This window comes from Carlito syrichta, unplaced genomic scaffold (genome assembly GCF_000164805.1).
Source record: "Carlito syrichta isolate Samal-C Ts95f unplaced genomic scaffold, Tarsius_syrichta-2.0.1 Scaffold314837, whole genome shotgun sequence".
Taxonomy (NCBI): Eukaryota; Metazoa; Chordata; class Mammalia; order Primates; family Tarsiidae; genus Carlito; species Carlito syrichta.
The window spans coordinates 111,145-131,800 of record NW_007258933.1 but is presented as its reverse complement, the minus strand read 5'-3'; the positions used below and the strand labels follow the sequence as shown (position 1 = coordinate 131,800).

At 37.0% G+C, this 20,656-nt stretch overlaps 1 protein-coding gene across 4 annotated transcripts in view; it reads right to left on the bottom strand.

The window, feature by feature from the left end:
• Window positions 1-20,656, bottom strand: part of EFL1 (elongation factor like GTPase 1) — a 146,831-nt gene that overhangs the window by 37,725 nt on the left and 88,450 nt on the right. For all 4 annotated transcript variants that reach the window (XR_002481216.1, XM_008072057.1, XM_021705934.1 and 1 more), the window contains one exon: window positions 4,975-5,106. Coding sequence is in view for 3 of the 4 variants with exons in the window: in XM_008072057.1 (XP_008070248.1) it covers window positions 4,975-5,106 (132 nt within the window). In the remaining variant the exon portion in view is untranslated. The remainder of the gene's footprint in view (window positions 1-4,974; window positions 5,107-20,656) is intronic.

The window sequence follows — 20,656 nt, the reverse complement described above, 5'->3', positions numbered from 1 at the left end:
ACCACATCTTGGATTTAGCTGATTTTTCACTCCTTTTCAAATACTCAGTTGCTACTGCTCACTCAGGGCAGGTCACAGAAGTCTCTTGCAGTTATTTTATTAGAGATCTCGGCTCTGAAGCCATTTTTATGCAGTCTTGTTTCAATTCTACATTTGAGAAAAAGACTTAGCAATTCATCAATGCTTGGCTTTCAACATGCCAAACAAACAAAACCACAGAACTTTCTACAATGCAGTGATTTTCATGATGAGTCACAAAAGTTGATTAATTACAGTAAGGAAGAGAATACTAGAACTTCTATATCTGTTTATTTTTGAAATACATTTCTTCTAATAATAACTAACATTTTATAGCATTAACAATGTGCCAGACAAGTACTTTATATACATGAACTCATTAACTACAAGGCAGGTATGATTATTGTTCTCATTTTATAGACAAGGAAACAGGTGTAGCAAACCTAAGGAACCTGTGCTCAAGATCACAGAGAAACGAAGTGGCAGAATCTGCTTTGGAAGATAGACAGCCTAACACCCATGCTCCATGGATAGACATCAGTACCATCACAGGTCAGGTGGTTGTAAGCCACTTAAGAAATGCATGGAATCTTGCAGGAAGACAGGGAGCGGGATTTCATTTGTGTCCAGGGTTGACAGAGGCACCTTCATTTATTCCTACTGTAGCTTTCCTTTGCCTAATTATGTGGATTTACAGATATAATCTAGTATTAACTAAACGTTCACAGAATTTTAGACCTGGCTTAAAAGGATTCCTGTAAAGAGATCACTGATAATACTAATAACACAAGCACAAGGAAATGATAAGAAAAGAAATGGCAAAGTTTTTAGCCAACTTTTCAGCAACCAAATTAAAAAGTAAAAACAATGGCTATCACCAGGCTGAGATCCTAACAAATACTTAAATATATACATACATACTTAAATCTGTTTAAGGTAAAAGTTACAATTTAAACCATATGGGAAGAAAATATCTTTTCAAAAGAAATTTGAAATATGGAGACAACATTCTGAAATTAAATGTTTGAAAATGCTACCACTGACAGAAACTTTGTTGGCCCCCCCAAAACATAAACACTTCATGTATAATGTACAAAACTTCACAAAATTTGGAAAAGGATTTTTCTAACCTGTTTTTAAAAACTTCCAAATGGGCAGTTCAGTACGGATATAAAAACCAACACCTTAAACAGACTGATATCAGAAAAATTAGATATTCACTATATTCATTTCATTAGAACCTTTGTATAATTTGGTAAATAAGATTCTAAAATGGACACCATGATTTAGTAAAAGCAGCCAATGATTCATTTCTTCCATTTGGACTATGTAACTTTGCGAGGTACCTTTTCCAGTGATAATAGCCATTAAAACCAAGAGTTGTAATAAGTGGAACCTAGAAGACCTTTGAATAGCTATATCACAGAGTTCAGGCAAGATTTTCTTTTTTTTTTTTTTTTTTTTGAGTTGGAGTTTCACTCTGTTGCCCAGACTGGAGTGCAGTGGCCGCTCCCGGCCACCGCAGCCTCGACCTGCTGGGCTCCGGCGATCCTTCCACCTCAGCCTTCCAAGTAGCTGAAAATACAGGCGAGCGCTACCACACCCGGCTAATTTTTTGATTTATTGTAGAGATGAAGTCTCACCAAGTTGCCCAGGAGGGTCTCGAACCGCGGGCTCAGGCAATCCACTCACCTCAGGCTCCCAAGGCACGGGATTACACGCTGAGCCACTGAGCCTGGCTTCAGGCAAGATTTTCAAAAAGAATGAAGCATTATTATGGTAACTGGCCTCCAAGATGGCCCAGTGATCCCTGCCTGCTGACAGTCACATTCCTATGCAGGCCCCCCTCCAACAGTGAATCGGGGCTGGCCAATGTGACCAACAGAATACTGTGCAATTAATGATGTATGATTCCAAGACTAGATCACAAAAGGCAGTACAGCTTCTGCTTTAGTGTTTTGGACTGCTGACTGAAGTCAGTCACCATGCTATGCTGCAGGACACTCAAGCAGCTATGTGGGAGGTGCCCCTGTGGAGAGGCTGAGGTCCCCAGACAGCTCCCACTTGTGAGTTCATGTAAATGAACCACCTTGCAAGTCAAACCTTCAGATGTCTACCTCTCAAGGTGGTGTATGACTGCAATGGCTTGAAAGACCCCAAGCTGAACCCTTCCAAATTCCTGACCAAAGGAACTGCGAAAAAAATAAATGATTACTGTTGTTTCAAGCCATTCAATTTTAAAGTAATACAATACATAGTATTAGATAACTAATACAATTATATGATCACAAATAAGTGATATGTACCTAAATATATACAAACTGTATGTACTGCCACCAAATATAAATAAATTTATTATTCCATTTTAATCTCAATTTTTAAATAATTTCTATTTTTGTTGCATAATGTTCATAAAACATTAGCACAAAAAACCTCGTGTTTCTATATAAACACAGGTATAAAAAGTTTTTTCTAAAAAACTAATATGGATGAAGGATGAAATAATTCTGGAAACTAGTGATTCTGATTGCAGATAAATAGGATTTCTTAGATTCCTAAAGGTAAAGATCCAGAATTGTCTCTGAGGTAGAGGTTTGGATCCTGACACCACGACTTACTAACTGTACGGTCTTGGGTAAGTTAACTAACTTCTCTAAGCTTCAGTTTCCCTCATGCGAAGATGAGGACAAAAATCGCATCCTAATGTATAGGGCTGCTGAGAGAATTAAATGGGATCATCAATGTAAAATACCTAGTATAGTGTGTGTGGTATACAGTAATGATCAATTATAATGATGAAAATAATAATAGCTTAGGAGCATTTGTAATTCTCTGTGCTGAGTTTTGACTCGACCCTGTGAGCATTGAGCAGAAGGTGGCTACCATGACATTCTGACCTTTGTTTGGGAAACCAGAGAAAGAAAAGTGGAAGAACAAATGCTCAGGATGTGCTTCCCCCTGAAAGAAGAATAAAAAGTTGTCCTCTGGATTAGTCAATCCAGTTTTTATAATGAAAAAGAAGAGAGGGTGTGGGGCAGTATTCCTGGGAAGTCTTGGTATAAGAGATGTGATATCCCAATAGTCATCAGACACTTAACCCATTGAGAAAGGGGTTACTGCCTCAGCGTTAGGCTGAACATAGATAGCAGGGCACAGAGTAAACAGACAATAAGTATTCTCTGAGGGCTCATAGGAACAAGGGAAATTTCCCCAGACATTCTGAATGTAAAATAAGATGGTGACAATGTGAAAACACCAAGAGGACAGAACAATAAGTATCAAGTTTAGACACTGAAATACACAAATGGGGTACTAGAGTAACGCAATCAAGAAATGCATGGTAAATCCGGTAAAAACAGTATAGTGGAAAAAAAAATAGCAAGACTCCTAGAATTGTGAAGAAAACCGTGTGCCCCCTCTAAACATTTTAGTTTATTTTTTGCAAAGGTCAGAAAAATTTAAAGAAAAAATGTGAGGAAGTGCACTCTGGCCTCCAGATGGTTTATCCTAAATTCTTATTAAAATTAATAAACTCTAATTTATGGAAAATAAAGGAAATTAACTGAGTCTGCTATAGGACAGAAAATAGGCTAGGTACTAGGATCCCTCATCTCATGCAGCCAATGCTTCACAGAAGATGGTTCTGCTGCCCTTTAAGATTGGGCTTTTAATTGGCTTGAATAACAGACAGCACAGAATAACACATAACCATCAAACAGTCCTTTAAAAACTGTACATTTCTATTAAAGTATCATGGCTTAAATGATCAATTATTCATTATTGCCTATTTTTAAAATGTAGTTGCAAGTGCAATAAAGAAAAACTAAGTAAGAAATAAGATACAAAGAAATACTAGAAACATCTAAGACATGGTTGCTACACTCAAATGTCACAATTTAGATAAAACAGCTTTTTTGTGTTTCTTAGGATTGAACACAGTGGCCAGTATGTTCAATCCCTCCCTCAAATAGCAAGTACAATAAAAGAATAAAACCATGAAGGGCCAGGATCTGCACAGGGCCACACAGAATGGGATAAATCCATGTGGCAACAAAGACTTCAGTCTAGTGACAGCCCAGAAAGAATTCCTGTTTCTGAGGCCCAAGACAGATGGAGAAGTTCAAGGGCTGAGCTCCAGGGTCAGAGGTGCAGTCCTCCAAGTATCTGCTTTAGGGTTTCAGAGACGCTCAAAGATGAAGAATATGCCTTAGAATTTGAGGGAGATATGAGTTTTCAGAAGACCCCAACTCTGGGGAGAGGAAGGATACATAATAACAAGAGCAATGAGGCCATTATATACCTCAGAAGAAAACTATCATTTTACAGATTCGTTCCCTGGTTCCTTTAGAGCATATTATTCACGAACTAGCACTGAGCACTGGGAACAGCAAAGTCACAGTGAAAAAAGATTAGTGATAGTCATGGGAAGCAAAATAAAGAGTTAAAAAAGGATTGACCAGGCAAATATTGTAAGCCAAAGACTAAGGATGGATTATTATACAGTCAGGCATTATGTGGACGTCATGTAGCCAGCCGGAAAGGGAAGGAAGTGGTTTCTAAATAGACAGGAAATTCTCAGTGTCCAGATGATCTAACAAACCTAGAGGGAAGAGGCAGATGATGGATTTTGTACCAAGAAGCTTGCAATAAGAGTCAAAAAGTCTCAAAAAACAGGAGCTCTGCTGAGCTACAAGTCTGTGCCAGGGTCATAGAGGATGCAGAAATGACCCTGTCTTTGCCTTCAAGGATATGCAGTCTCCCAGGACAGCAAAGGTACCTAACAGGTCATGTTCTTAAGACAGAAGTGAGATGCCCCTTGAAGAACTGCTTCTGCTATATACCTCAATGAAAATTCACCGTATATTGCTGAAGCATATCATGAGGAATCAAGTAGCAAATTCCTGCAAGCATTTAAAAAGCCTAACTTAAAAATTTTTATAAACAAGATTATCTTACTTGGGTGTTTTGGTTCAACAGCAACTCTCACAATAGGGGTGGCTTCGAAGTTGAGTGGAATAAATGGTGGGCAGGATGGCAGGCTACACAGTGTTGCAGATTTCAGCACAAAGTCTTGAAGACCACCTATTCCTGCAGGAAGGAAAAGATTCACATGGTCAATAAAGGATGATAAAGTCTCAATTTACATAAGAAAAAGATGGGCATAGTGGCTCACGCCTGTAATTCCAGAGCTTTGGGAGGCTAAGGTGGGAGGACTGCTTGAGCCCAGGAGTTCAAGACCAGCCTGGACAACACAGTGAAGTCCTGTCTCTACAAAAATAATAAATTAATAAATTAATAAAAATAAATATTAAAAAAGACCAAAACAGCATTAACTCAGTATATGCGTCACAGAGTCACACACTTCCAAAATATTGCAAGGAATGAGGTAAATCTACACTAGGTTTTTTGTTTACCTGGATACCATTTGAGTAGCGTGAGAATTCTGCTTTTTGTTTTCCAGATGTACCAATCCCATTATACCAGACTGAGCTAACACATACTGCAGATATGATCCTTTCCAGATACATCTGTCTGAAAACACTGATTATTTCTAATTATTATTTCTAATTATTTGATGAAGATGAATTATTCACTGAAATAATCTTTTTTTGCCAAATCCACTGCATATAGGTAAAGGATATTTAGAGACTTGAAATATGATGTCGCGGTGGGGTACATGACCCAAAGCTACCATCCATACTACCTTAATTTTAGAAAGATTCCTAGTCAATCCACACACACACACACACACACACACACACACACACACACACAAACACACACACATGCTTCAGGCTCCTGGCTAATGGCTGCATGAGACTCTGAAGGTTACACATCTGTCTTTGAGTAAATGAGAGCAAAGAGATATCCTAGAAAGAGAGATGAAAGGACACACTAAAGCTCACACCCAGAATATAAGTAGACAACATTTTAGAACAACTTAAGAAACACATACAAGGGTCATTTTTGTGCTTTTGGGTTAAGGTAAAGATTGAGGAGGGTATGGAAGGGGAGGCTTCCTGCTTTAGGGAAAGATGACACCAGATAAAGGGGTAGGGATATTTAATCAGCATCTACTTTTGCATTCTTGGCTTAGAAGCAACTAAAGAGAGGAAACAAAGAAAACCATGTTGCTGCCTTCAGTTGACAAACTAATGTAAAGGCACAGGGCTACAGGCCTGTAACCCAATCCACAACCAAGCCAGTGAGGGGGACCTCAAGCAGAGGCTTCAGAGGCACACACTTGAAGGGCAGTTTAGCAGTTTCTTGTCTGACTACAAAGTGTGGAAGGCTCCTCTCAGACCCTGACTGAATGCATCCAGAACTCACTAGCTCACTGTATTAAGGAACAGCTGCAATGGTAAGAAAACCTTCCTTGTGTTATGCTAAAACCTATTTTCCCTCTCATCTCCACATACTATTTCTTAAATCAGTTCTCCAAAGAATCATAGAAAATGTGCATCTTCTACTTTCACCAGCCTGGACAACACAGTGAAGTCCTGTCTCTACAAAAATAATAAATTAATAAAAATACCCTTTGGATTTTTTTTTTTTTGAGTTGGGGTCTCACTCTGTCATCCAGGCTGGAGTGCAGTGGCACCATCACAGCTCACTGCAGCCTTGACCTTCTGGGCCCAAGTGATCCTTTGGTCATAGCCTCCCTGAAACTACAGACATGCACTACCACACCTGGCTAATTTTTTTTTTTTTTTAAATACAAATGATGTCTCAGCCGGGCTCAGTGGCTCAGCCTGTAATCCCGCACCTTTGGGAGGCTGAGGTGAGTGGATTGCCTGAGCCCGCGGGTTTGAGACCCGCCAGGGGAGCGAGACCTCATCTCTACAATAAATCAAAAAATCAGCTGGGCGTGGTAGCGTATGCCTGTAATTCCGGCTACTTGGAAGGCTGAGGCGGAAGGATCGCCGGAGACCAGCAGATCGAGGCTGCGGTGGCCGGAAGCGGCCACTGCACTCCAGTCTGGGTGACAGAGTGAGACTCCAACGCAAAAAAAAAAAAAAAAAAAAAAAAAAGAAATGATGTCTCAGCCGGACTCGGTGGCTCAGCCTGTAATCCCGCACCTTTGGGAGACTGAGGTGAGTGGATTGCCTGAGCCCGTGGGTTTGAGACCCGCCTGGGCAACTTGGCAAGATCTCATCTCTACAATAAATCAAAAAAGCAGCCGGGCGTGGTAGCGTGTGCCTGTAATTCCGGCTACTTGGAAGGCTGAGGCGAAAGGATTGCCGGAGCCCAGCAGGTCGAGGTTGCAGTGGCCAGGAGCGGACACTGCACTCCAGTCTGGGCGACACAGTGAGACTCCAACTCAAAAAAAAGAAAGAAAAAAAGAAATGATGTCTCACTATGTTGCCCAGGCTGGTCTTGAGCTCCTGGGCTCACACAATTCTCCTGCCTTGGCCTCCCAAAGTGCTGAGATTACAAGTGTGAGCTACCACACCTGGCCTGGATTTTGAAGGTATTTGTTAGATTTTTAAAAATCTTGTCCTGCCTTAGAGTAAATCTCATTAGCTCCCTTAACTCTTTGGCTCAGGACATGATTTCCAGACCATTCGTGTGCAAGGATCCTCCTCAGCCTAAAGTTTCCAGAGTGTTAAATTTTCCCTGTGCTTCCAGTTTACTTCTTTGGTCAAGGTCTAAATTTCTTATTACTGTGCCTCTTAGCCCAGCACACAGAGAGATCGATACCAGACTAAAATCTCTTGTTTACGTCTCCCAGTACCATGATAAAACAGATCTGGGTCTGCCCAAGTTTTCACCAAGCCTTATAGAAATAACATCTCCCATGAGGCTAAGTATTTAGGAAAGCCCCATAGTAAATATTTCCTTTCAAACCTCATCCATCCTGCTTCTGACCTCTGATCAGCATGCATTTCCTTCTGCACACACAGCACATGGTTTCAATGAAAAGATAAATGTCAGTCTTTCCTCTGCAACTCCAAGGATACAGGTTGCAGATGGTCAGTACATTTGAACATTGTCTCTTTGAACTGGTTTACATTTTGTTGTTTCAATAACCAAATCTATTCTTGCTATGTAGATATGCCCAGATTTGTTAACATGATTATAATTTCCCCCAAAATGAAAAGAAAAAGTCAACAATATTTCTAGTCATGTTTTTATGGAAAAAACAAGGATAATAAAAACTTCACTATCTGTACTACATGTCAATATTTTTACTTTTATTTTTAAATTAAATATAATTGTAAAACCTAAGAAAGGAATCATTAAGATTATCTGGATAAATCACTATATGATAATTTAAAAATCACTTTTGAGAATTTCTTGATTTGCTAATCAGATAATTATCAGGTATACAACTTGTTATTTATACACTTTTTGTTTTTAAAAATAATGCCAGAAAGTACAATACTGAAAAAGGACAAGAACCAAATAAAAAGCACAATCCTATTCACAATAGCCACACACACACACACACACACACACACACACACACACACACACACACACACACACAAAGAAAAAGAAATACCTTGGGCATCTTCCTAACCAGAGAAGTGAAAGACCTCTACAACGAAAACTACAAATCACTGCTCAAAGAAGTCAAAGATGATACAAACAAATGGAAAAATATTCCATACTCATGGATTGGAAGAATCAACATTGTCAAAATGTCCATCCTATCAAACGCAATCCACAGATTCAATGCAATACCCATTAAATTACCAACATTATTCTTCTCACACCTAGAAACAACACAGACATTCATCTGGAAACATAAAGGACCACGAATAGTCAAAACAATCCTCAGCAAAAGAAACAAAGCAGGAGGTATCACACTTACAGATTTTAAACTTTACCATAAGACTACAATAATCAAACAACTTGGTAGTGGTACAAGAACAGGCATCTAGACCAATGGAACAGGACAGAGATTCTGGAAGCAAAACCACTGTTTCTCAACCAATTCATCTTCGACAAGGAGAGGAAAACCTATTCAGAAAATGGTGCTGGGAAAACTTGCTGACCACATGCAGAAGAATGAAACAGGACCCCTACCCAACATCATACACAAAAATCAATTCCAAATGTATCAAAGACCTAAACGTAATCTCAAACATTAAAAATCTTAGAAAAAGCAGGAGACACCTTTACGGAAATCACAACAGGTAACCAATTCCTGATTAAAACTCCAGACGCCCCTGCCATAAGAAATAAGAGAGACAAGGGCAACCTCATCAAACTGAAAAGCTTCTGCAAAGCAAAAGAAACCATCAAAACAGCAGGGAGACAGCCCAGAGAAAGGGGAAAAATACTTGCCAAATGTACATCTGACAAAGGCCTAACGTCCAGGAGCTACAAGGAACTCAAATGCGTGGAAAGGAAAAAAACAAACAGCCCTATTACAAAGTGGACAAAAGATATAAATAGATACTCCTCAAAAGAAGACATACGAGCAGTCAACAGATACATGAAAAAATGCTCAGCCTCACTAATCATCAAAGAAATGCAAATCAAAATCACACTGAGATACCACCTAACTCCAGTAAGAATAGCCATCATTAATAAAACAAAAAACAACAGATGCTGGTGAGGATGTAGAGAGAAGGAAATGCTTCTACACTGTTGGTGGGAGTGTAAACTAGTACAATCTCTGTGGAAAACAGTGTGGCGATTTCTAAAAGATCTAAAAATTGACCTTCTATATAACCCAGCAGTCTCCCTTCTGGGAATATACCAGGAGGAACTTACATCACTGTACAAAAAAGATACTTGCACATGCATGTTTATTGCCGCACTATTTACAATAGCAAAACATAGAATCAACTGTGCTGTCCATCAAAACTGGACTGGATAAGAAAAATGCAGTACATATACAGATGGAATATTATACAGACATAAAGAACAAAATTATAGACTTTGTAGCAACTTGGATGGATTCAGAAACAGTAATGTATCACAGAAACAAAGAACTGAGTACCACATATTCTCACTCATAAGCAGACTTGGAACATTTACCATAATACTATTAAGAAAGGGATTGGCAGAAGTCAGAAACTGTGAAGGGAAGGAAGGGGGAGACACATAACATCAGTAAACCAGGCAAAGTGGGGACCAAAGAAAGGCCCAAACTTTACCTGCACAGTGATCACTTGTATGCCTAATCCTGAATTGTACCCCACATCTTAAAAAAAAAAAAGAACATTATATCGATAGTCATACCATTTTAATATTGTTACTATTTTCATTTTTATATATTTCCCTTTTGTTCTTCTCTATTGGCACACATAATTTTTGCTATTATGACGATATAATTTTGCACCCTTTCTTTGACTTCAATATGTGATTTTCACTTCATTTTAGTAAACATTACAAAGGAGAAATGATTCCTCCACATAAAATATATTTGTTAAAGCAGTCTTCAACTTAAATTGGGGGATTAGGGTAGGGGTAACTTTCTTCCAGGAAATCATTTCAGAATTTCTGCGGTAAAAGGAATAGTTTAGGAAAAATAAAAATTCAAACTTAGGTTGGCATTTTTTGTTTTTGGTCACTATATTAATTTTCAAATTTGAAGGATTAAAGAAGGTATGCCTTTTCATGTTTATCCAAAAAAGTATATATGATTAAAAAAAAAAAAACAGGTTGACGAATTTGACACTAAAGCAATTTACTAGACACCAACAATTCTGGCTTGTTTTTCTATAAACATCAGTAACTTTTGTATGTCTGAAGATAAATGATCCAATCCAAGTTCTTTCTGATACTGATTCTTCTCTATACAACACGTAAAATTAGATAAATTAGCATATGAACGCTATCCTACAAACTGGGATGACAAACAGCAATAGCCAAATAAATGCTGAGCTCTGCGGCTGGGGTCATAGGCCCTTGCTAAGGTGTGGACCAATTCCTCCCCATCAAAAATCAGTATTTTGTAAAACACAGTCAGGCCAAAATTTTTTCCAGGCTGTCCCTAATGTTTCCCTTTAAAAAGAATTCCAGAAACAACAATATTAAGGAGAACATATTTCACGACATAAGACTGGAAAAATTACATGGGACGTGAGAGATGAATTGGCCTTCTGTTTAAAACTTTTCTGCTATTCTTAAGAACGCTTTCTGCCACAGGTTCAGTCAATGGAGGATGAGGTTACAGCAGCAGGCAGGAAAATGGTGAAACCATTAGTGAATACTAACACTGCTTTCTGGGGATGAGCCTGTTAGCTGTCTGAATAGAGGACAGCATGACTGCCTTCAGGAAAATTTGGATTTGTAAAGTGTTTTCACTGCAGGTATGAAAACATTATTGGAATTAAAGGAAAAAAAAAAAACCCTTTGTGGGAAAATATGTTCATATTCTAGTTAGAATATGATCTCTTAATCACCAAAATTTTATTTCAAACCAACTTTAACATTACCTGAGAAACCATCAACCTGTTCCCTTTCACCTGTTGAGGCTGGAATTAATGGAGTCCTTTAAACTTTGTAGCAAGTGGTTGTATGTCATGGGCATCCACACAGTCTCAGACCTGTGAGAGAAATGAACACCACTTTGGAAGGGAGATGAGGATTTTTAGATACAGGTTTTCCAGGTGGTAGAATCTCAAGAGCCTTTGGTTTTGGAAGATCACCTTCTGCTCTAGGTCCTTCTGTCTCTGGATACCAATGTAGCTCATACCCTCTGCCTCCGATTGTATGCCCTGGTTCTGCATCTTTCATCAAAACTTGGATTCTGCTCTCTTTGACTGAACCACAAAGAGTATCAGGGAATCCACACACTTTATAACTCTTGTCATAATGATAAGTAGGCAAATAGGTATATAAATATAAAGTGGGCCTTTTCCAAACCTGCTTGGCCAGTATTTCCAAAGTGGACCAGTATGCTTAGCTAAGGTTTTCAGAAGATGGGTCAAATCTGTTCATCATGTCAAAAAAGTACATTAAATCAACAGCCCTTTAGCTTCTTGATGTTACGGGAGCCCTAGGGGAAAATCTTGCAACAATAACACACCACTATGTTATAATTTTATTTTTTTCTTCTCACAGGAACAGATGGAGCTAAAAATAGTTCTTAAGCAAGGTTGCTTGAAGATCTGTGGGCCCTTTTTTCAAGAGCCTCCAGTAAATGAGAAGAGAAAGTAACAACTGAAGAACCAAAACTTTTTTTTTTTTTTTTAAAGAGATGTGTGAGCTTTCTGTCTTTGTATTTAAGCACAGGTAGGGACATTCCCCTTAGTGTCCTGAACAAAGCAAGAGAGATATAACTGTCACGACAAGGTCTCAATTTATGTTCCAAGAAGGAATAAGACTACCTGTGGGAACAGACTAGCCCAACAGAGCTTGGCTCTCACCAGGGAAGAGAATTGGGGATCTATGATTGAAATTGTGGAGAAATTCCATCTTGGGCTTAGAAGCAGAGCAGAGTACCTCATTACTGCCTAGTATTTTATCTCAAAGTAAATAAAAGGGCAAGGGGAACAAAAAAGCTTTCTTATTGTTTCTTGGCTTGTCATACAAGGACACAAAGGATCTATAGAGGCTAACCTAAGGAAAAAAATGTTAGCATATAATTAAACATTTAAAATAATGTTTTCTATTAGAACAGAAATAGACATGAAGGGCTGATAAGAATTCATCACATAATGGTGAGGAAGGGATTCCAGGCCCCAAAGCATGGGCAAAACCCTGGAGCATTCTGGGATCCTAAATTAGTTCCTAATTAACAAGGGCACTGAGTTCAAATAAGGGGCTGGCAAAACATGAGGCTGGAGGTAACAGAGGTAGATATTATATGTTATTCTGGGGGCAGTGGACATGGGGGGATGTAGAAGAACTAGAGATAAGTGAGGGAGAGTTGTCAAGTCTTGGTGGTTTGTTAGAAGTTGTGAAGAAGGGACAAGGAGGAAATAAGGAAAAAAAAAATCCAGACTTCCGGCTTAGACAACTAAGTAGATGATTACTGGCTGAAAACATTTCACTACTTTTCTTTTAGGTTTGTGATTTTTCCTATCATTTATATTAATTCTTTATGTAATAAACATTTTAACTCTACATTGTTTCTCCAGACTATAACTTCCTTTTATTTAGCTTCTATTTTTTTTTCTCTGTAGTATCCTTCTCAGCTTTTTTGATTTGGTGTCTAAGTTTCAAAGCTCAGAAAGCTGTGTTTCCAAAGAATCAATAAATATTTATTCAACTTTCTGTTAGTCTTTCAATGGCTTGAGTTTTAAAGGGCACAGACACAAAATAAGCACTTCATAAGGTGTCTTGAATGAATGAATGAACATGAGCCCTGTTCCTGTCCTCACAGAGTTTAAAATCTGGGGAGGGACAAAGGCAGATAAACAGACAACTGAAATACAATGTGACAAATGTTATAATAGGAACTGTGAAAGGTTGCAGGCTTCCTGAAGAAGCTGACAAACAGGAGAATGGAGATAAACAAGCAGGGATGTAGGAGGCAGTGTGGGCTATGGGAAATGGCAAACTGGAGGTCTAAGTGAGAAACCAAGGTCATTACTCACAGCTGCAGTATGGAGCGCAAGGCATGACTGAAAAGACATTTCATTCCATTCATTTCCACTTCTCTGGGATCTTGAAACTGCCATCAATTCTTTTCTTTAGTCAACATGCACTATTGTTGTGTTCTATTTTGAATCCAAGGGATGGAAACTTAATAAAGCTCTTACCTTACTCAATAAATTAAAGTAGTAGTGGTGGTTATAATGGCCATAGTAGCAATAGTTTTATTAATAGATTTGTTCATCAAATTTAGGATTTGAATTTATGATATGAATTGCATATTTAATTTTTGTATATACTGTTAGCTATAAGGAAGGTTGTAATAACTTATTTTTTTTTGAAAGCAGGATTTATTTAGAGGACAGGAAAGCTCCCACAGTGGGAGGGGACCTGAAGGGGTTCCCTGCAGTAACTTCTATAAGAAGCACAAATTCACATTCAGAATCAGATCCATTTATGAGTTTTATATTCTGTCCTACTGACCTAAATGTATATTTTATATAGTAACGCACGGTTTTAAGTGATGCTCCTTTAAGATGTGCTACATTTCAATTCAAATGATTTAAATAATGGGGAAACATACAAAGTTCAGCATGCAAGAAGCAAAAAAATGTTTAGTATAGTTGAAAACAATGCTGGAAATTTGTTTAAGAAAGAAAAAGAAGAAATATGGCTTAATAGAACCAGGAAATCACAACCAGATTCTTTCTACCTATAAACTTCAAATATTTCCAATTAAAAACAGGAAACAGTCACTTCCAGATGAAATGACAACTTCAGCACAGGTACACAAAAGATTCTGACTGAAGTGACCAAGGAAACAGAAAACTTAGAAAAACTTGAATGAATGAATTGGTGAAACAAGAGAAGGGTACCTCAAACTGTGAGCTATTTCTGTCAGCCATGGACCAGATTACAGAAAAATATTAAGGGCAAGTTCATAACTACCTTCCTGAAAAAACAGTATAACTTCAGGGATACAAAATGAACAGAGGAGTGATGGTGGTCTGTTAGTCAACAAAACTATAGAAAAGAATGAAGAGTCCCAAAACAGACCAGCACATGGGTAGAAACCTGGAAATGATAAAGGGGCAACAGGTCTGTAAACAGCACTGAAACAATTAGCTAATGAAATGGAAAAAAAATAATAGAATTGCATCTCTATCATACACCATCTAGAAAAATAAATTTCATATGGATCAAAGGTTTAAATGTAAAACAAAAACTGAAAGCACAAATCATGATATCATCAGACTAAAGACTCATAAATTTCACTATATTAAAAAAAACTTTTATAACAAAAGATACCATCAACAAAGATAAAAGCTACACAACAGATTTTTTTTTCAATGTTTAAAAGAGACAAAGAATTGTAAGCATATGTAAAGAACTAACACAAATCAGTCTGGCTCAGCCCGTAATCCCGCGCTTTGGGAGGCTGAGGTGAGTGGACTGCCTGAGCCTGCGGGTTCGTGACCCGCCTGGGCAACTTGGCGAGACCTCATCTCTACAATAAATCAAAAATCAGCCGGGCGTGGTAGCGCATGCCTGTAATTCCGGCTACTCAGAAGGCTGAGGCGGAAGGATCGCGGGAGCCCAGCAGGTCAAGGCCAGCGGGAGTGGCCACTTCACTCCAGTCTGGGTGACAGAGTGAGACTCCAACTCAAAAAAAAAAAAGAACACAATCAATGAAAAATGTTTAAAAGGGGCAAAGAATTGTAAGCATATGTAAAGAACTGACACAAATCAATGAAAAAAGACAGGCATGGCCGGGAGTGGTGATTCACATCTTTAATCCTAGCGCTTTGGGTGGCCAAGGTGAGAGGATCGCCTGAGTCCATGGGTTTGAGACCAGCCTGGGCAACTTGGTGAGACCTCCTCTCTACAGTAAATCAAAAAATTAGCCGGGTATAGTGGCACACGCTTGTGTTCCAGTCACTTGTAAGGCTGAGGGAAAGGACTGCCTGAGCCCAACAGGTTGAGGATGCAGTAGCTATGAGTGTGCTACTGCATTCCAGCCTGGGCGGCAGAGTAAGACTCCAACTCAAAAAAAAAAAAAAAAAAAGACAGGCAACCCAATAGGCACAAATATAGAATATATGCAGTTCTAAAAAGAAAAAGAAAAAAAATGAAAGGAAAGCCCTAGGCACTCAAAACACATACAAAAAGAATCTCACTGATAATAATGTAAATGCAAATTAAAACAAGATACTATTTCACACCAATATAACTGGCCTAAGTCTGAAGAAACCATGTGTTGTCAAGTATGTACAGAAAAAGTAGGTCTTGTGCACAACAGATGAGAACAAAAACTGTTTTTTTAAAAGTTATATTTATAACCTGAATGGAGCAGGTGATGTGCTTTTATTTATTTATTTATTTATTTATTTTTATTAAACATATTTTTTATTTTAAAATTGTGGGGTACAGTTAAGGGTTAGGTATACAAATATGCATCATTCAGGCATCAACCCTTGTTGATAAGGGGTAATATGCATCAACCCTTGTTGATAAGGGGTATCCCCTCATCCCCTAAAACTGTTACAACTATGTGGGAGAAGAATTCTGCAATGTTCCGCAAAGTATACACTTAGACTATGCAACTCACCAATTTGATTTCTAGTTGTATATTCCAGGAACATGATGCTTAAAACACAATGTTTTTAGTGTGGAATATTGTATTAAAAACAGGCAAAATAGTGCACGAAGAGTGCGCCACAAACAGTGGTACAATCTCTGGTGACTTATGGTGGTTGGTTGGGGCATTTCTGGTTGGGGTCTACTACCAGCAGTTAGTGGGCAGGACCAGTGCTTTGCAGTATGTGAAAAAGTCCCATACAAAGATTTGTCCTCTTTGTACAACTTTTGAATATTCTGCTGGATGAACTTGTTCGTAATAATCTGGGCTTAAATTGAATTCCATTTTAATAACAAAGTATTTTTACAGTTTAATATACACTGAATTTTCAGGAATGAAATTACCACATAAATTAAAGAACAAACTTGTTTTGAAAATGAGCTATTCACCATTTTATCAACAGCCACTCATCTGCGTCATCAATACCATATATCCACATCAAACTACATCTGTGACTGCCACAGAAACATGGGAACTGCAAGCATCTGACTTAATTATGTCTTCTGATATAGTCCAACTGGAACATTTACATATTAAAATGAGCTTTATTTTACTGCAAAAAAATTCCTTTTTATTTTTCCATTAAAGTATTACATTGATATTTTTGAGATTACGTAAGTAGGCAAATTATTTTATCTTGAATTTCATTTCTGGATGGTAAAAGTTGTATAAGAATATTTGTCATAAAAAGAATGTTTGTGTTTGATAGGGTTAAGAATTATGGACCAAGAGAAACTCATCTATGTACACAAGGAAAAATGTTCAAAGGTGTTAACTGTAACATTGCTTGTAATAGCAAAAAATTGAAAGCACCCTTAAATATCCATCAACAAAAGACTGGAAAAAGAAATCATGATGAATTCATAAAATGGAATCAACACAGAAAAAAATCTGGAAAACATGAAACAGTGTAATAAGAACATGTTATACAAGGTCATGAACAATATACTATTATGCAAACTTTAGAAGTTAAAAAAAAATAATGCTTAACGACACCTGATGAAATAGCAACTAAGTTTTAAAGCACTGGAAGAGGAAATTACACAGCAACTTTAAAAAAGTGATTACTGTATGGGGAATGTGGGAGTTAGTTTTGAAATAAGGGGCTTAAATTAGATAGGTAACACTTCATTTCGTATAAAAAAAGAGTTGATACAATTATAGAAAAACATTAGAATTAGTTAAGTTTGAATGGTGGGTGCATGAATGTTTGCTGTATTATTCACTGTCGGATATATTTCAAAATTTAAAAATTTAATGATTGCTGCATTCAGGATTATGAGTTTTGCCTTTTTCGTATTTCAGGAATTTGCAAATATTCTATAATTTACTTGTGTTCATAAAAAAGCATATCTTCCATCTTTTTAAATGTGTATACTTCAAAATTATAATATTAATATATACATAAATATGTAAGAAAACATTTATATATGCACAGGAAAAAAAAAAACCTGCAAGATACATCCCAAAATGTCAACAGTGGCTACCTCTGGTTAGCGGGATTATAGATAATTTTCATTTTACTTTGTTTTTCTATATTTAAACAGTTTCATCAAATGTCTTATTTTTACGATGATAAAAAAATTTTTTTAAATGACCAGAGGTAAAAAACACAAAACACAGACTTTTTGTTGCTTCTGTACCTTGAATGTGGACATTGTTTGAAACACCAAAGAGCAATAAACCCGGGATTATACTGTAAATGGATTACATTTGCATTGATCAATTTAGGTCCTCTAAATTGAAACTGTTCTCACCTTCGGATTTGCCAGACTTGGATCATGGTGCCTGCTGTCCACAAAGGGAATCTTGGATTCCTATCTGATATGGAGCTGGAATATTTCTTGAAGTTAATCAAGGTCCCGAGAGTGAGGAGTCTGATAGCCTTCAGTTTAACAAGGCTGTGTTGAACCTTAGTCCACTGACAGACTTGAATCTCCAGATCTACTCACAGGTCACCTTGGAATTAGTTGTGGGCCTGCATTACTGGCAATGATCACTTTTCCAAAGGTTAATATTCTCCACAAGGTTTATATTCTCCACAAAGTCAATTAAGGAATTAGGGAATTTAGAGGATCCTAGAGAATCTTATAGTCTAATACCCATGATTTGTTTTAGGGCAGACTCAATACAGTTGCTGAAGAAACATGTCATATATTTTCTGTTTTTTAGATTTATTTCACTAAGTGTCTATCTACTGACCACTTATATAGATTCATGCTGTGCACCACAGGGGAGACTGATGAAGACAGAGATCCCACATTTGATTTTCTCACATTTTATTATAAAACTCAGTCATAATATGGCTGATTATTTTCCAATAATCCAATAATCACATGTCTGCATCTTGATATGGCACAGGTACTATGACAGATACAGCTTACTTGATATCAGAATGTACTGAAGAAATTTAAATCCTAAAAGGTAAAAGTAACACTATTAGAATGTTAAATGATTTTTAAGCAAATATGGGCCATTTCAATTCAAGCCAATATCTTTTCCAGTGCACGCATTATTCTCCTGTGACAAAAAGCAACTTTCAAAGCAGTTCTTTATCGTGGACTGAAAATATACTCAAAACAACCTTCACATTTTCTTTCTCACTTAGTAGATCAATGAAGTAAGATTCTGAACTTCAGGGTGGATTTTTGATAGTAATACCATTTTAAATATTAATGAGGTTGTATGTTACAGTAGCAACGGGTTTGAATTTTATGACATTATAAAAACAGTTGATTGATATAAGCATTGTAAAGCAATCAAACACCTTTATAAAGAACAAATAATCTGTACCAGAGGGTTGGATTACCAGAGATGCAAAGTAAGTGAAAAGAACTAAAGTTGGGGGTTCCAAGCTGATACAGTCATTCTCATTTGTTACCCACTTGTAAAACAACATTCAATAAATTTCTACAAGGTAGCAGTTTTTCATAATGAAATAAGAACATTCTAAATGCCTAACAACAGAGGACCCGCTAACTAAATATAATATGCCTGTCAAAACACTATGCAGCCACAAATAAATCAAATTTTGAAGACAATTTAGAAATAAAGAATATAAAATTCAATGTAAATAGGATCATAAAAATAGAATTCTAAATAAAATGCAAAGTGTAGGAATACTAGTACTGAGATTATGGATGATCTTTTTAAAATTAAAAATATTGTAATTTTACCCAGAAAGGTTATTAGATACAAGCTACAAGAACTTTTGAATTATTTTAAAGAGTTTCCATTATTGGAGTCAATGTACATAAAATATATAAACTGATATATGGCAAAAATGGCACTGCAACGCGGATCTGATAATAGTTTTAAGTCAACTAGATATCTATATTAGAAAAAATAATCTTGATTCCCACTTCGCATCTGTTCCCAAAACCAAAGTCTGATTTACTATTTAAATATGAATAGTAAAACAAAAAAAACTTATAGAACATCTCTATGACTCTGAAATAAGTTAAGATTTCTTAAACAGGACACAAAAAGCATTAATCATAAAATACAAAAAAGAAAAATAAGATATTAAAATGAATTACTTCTGCTTATCAAAAGACACCATTAAAGAGTAGAAGGGTAACTCACAGCACAGGAGAAAATATTTGCAATATACATACTGAACCAGGGACTTTTATAAAGAGTATATAAAGAACGCCTACAAATCAATACCAAAAAGGCAGAAAATCTGAAAGAAAAGTGAGTAAAGACATAGGCATTTCACAAATCAGCAAAAACCCACAGTCAATAAATAAATGAAAAGAACTTCAACCAGATAAACACAGGATACTACACCATACAGACATGAATGGCTTAAATGGAAGCAAAAACAACTACTGGTAAAAATACAGAATTTTATTGGAACTTTCAGATACTCCTGGTGGAAGCATAAGTGGTACATTCACTAAGTTTGAACATATGCCTATGCTCTATGAACCAGTAATTTCTCTTCCAACAAAAATGTGTACCTGTAGTAACCAAAAGACATGTATAAGAATATTCAAAGCAACAATATTCATAATAGGCCAGTATTAAAAATTACTTAAATTTGCACCAACAGAAGAATGGATAAACTGTGATAGTCACACAATACAGCAATGTGAATGAAATCAACAATGTACATCATGGATGAATCTCACAAACAGAATGTTGAATGAAAGAAACCCAACAGAATGCATTCTACATGATTCAATTTATATAAAGCTTAAAATCAGGTAACTCTAACATGATGTTGAAGCCTAAAATCAGGTAACTCTAACAAGATGTTGAAGCCAAGAGAGCTGCTACCCTTAGGTGTGAGGGGATGGCAATAACTAGGAAAGGAGCTTGGCTTCTGGGATGCTTGTAAGGTTCTGTCTCTGGGTATTTGGGTACACTGGCATATGTTCAGTTTCAAGCAGTGCATTTAAGATTTGCATACTTTTCTATATACATATTATGCACCAATAAAAATTTACTTAAAATGTTATTTGACACAAATTACATGGGTATTTTAAGTGATTC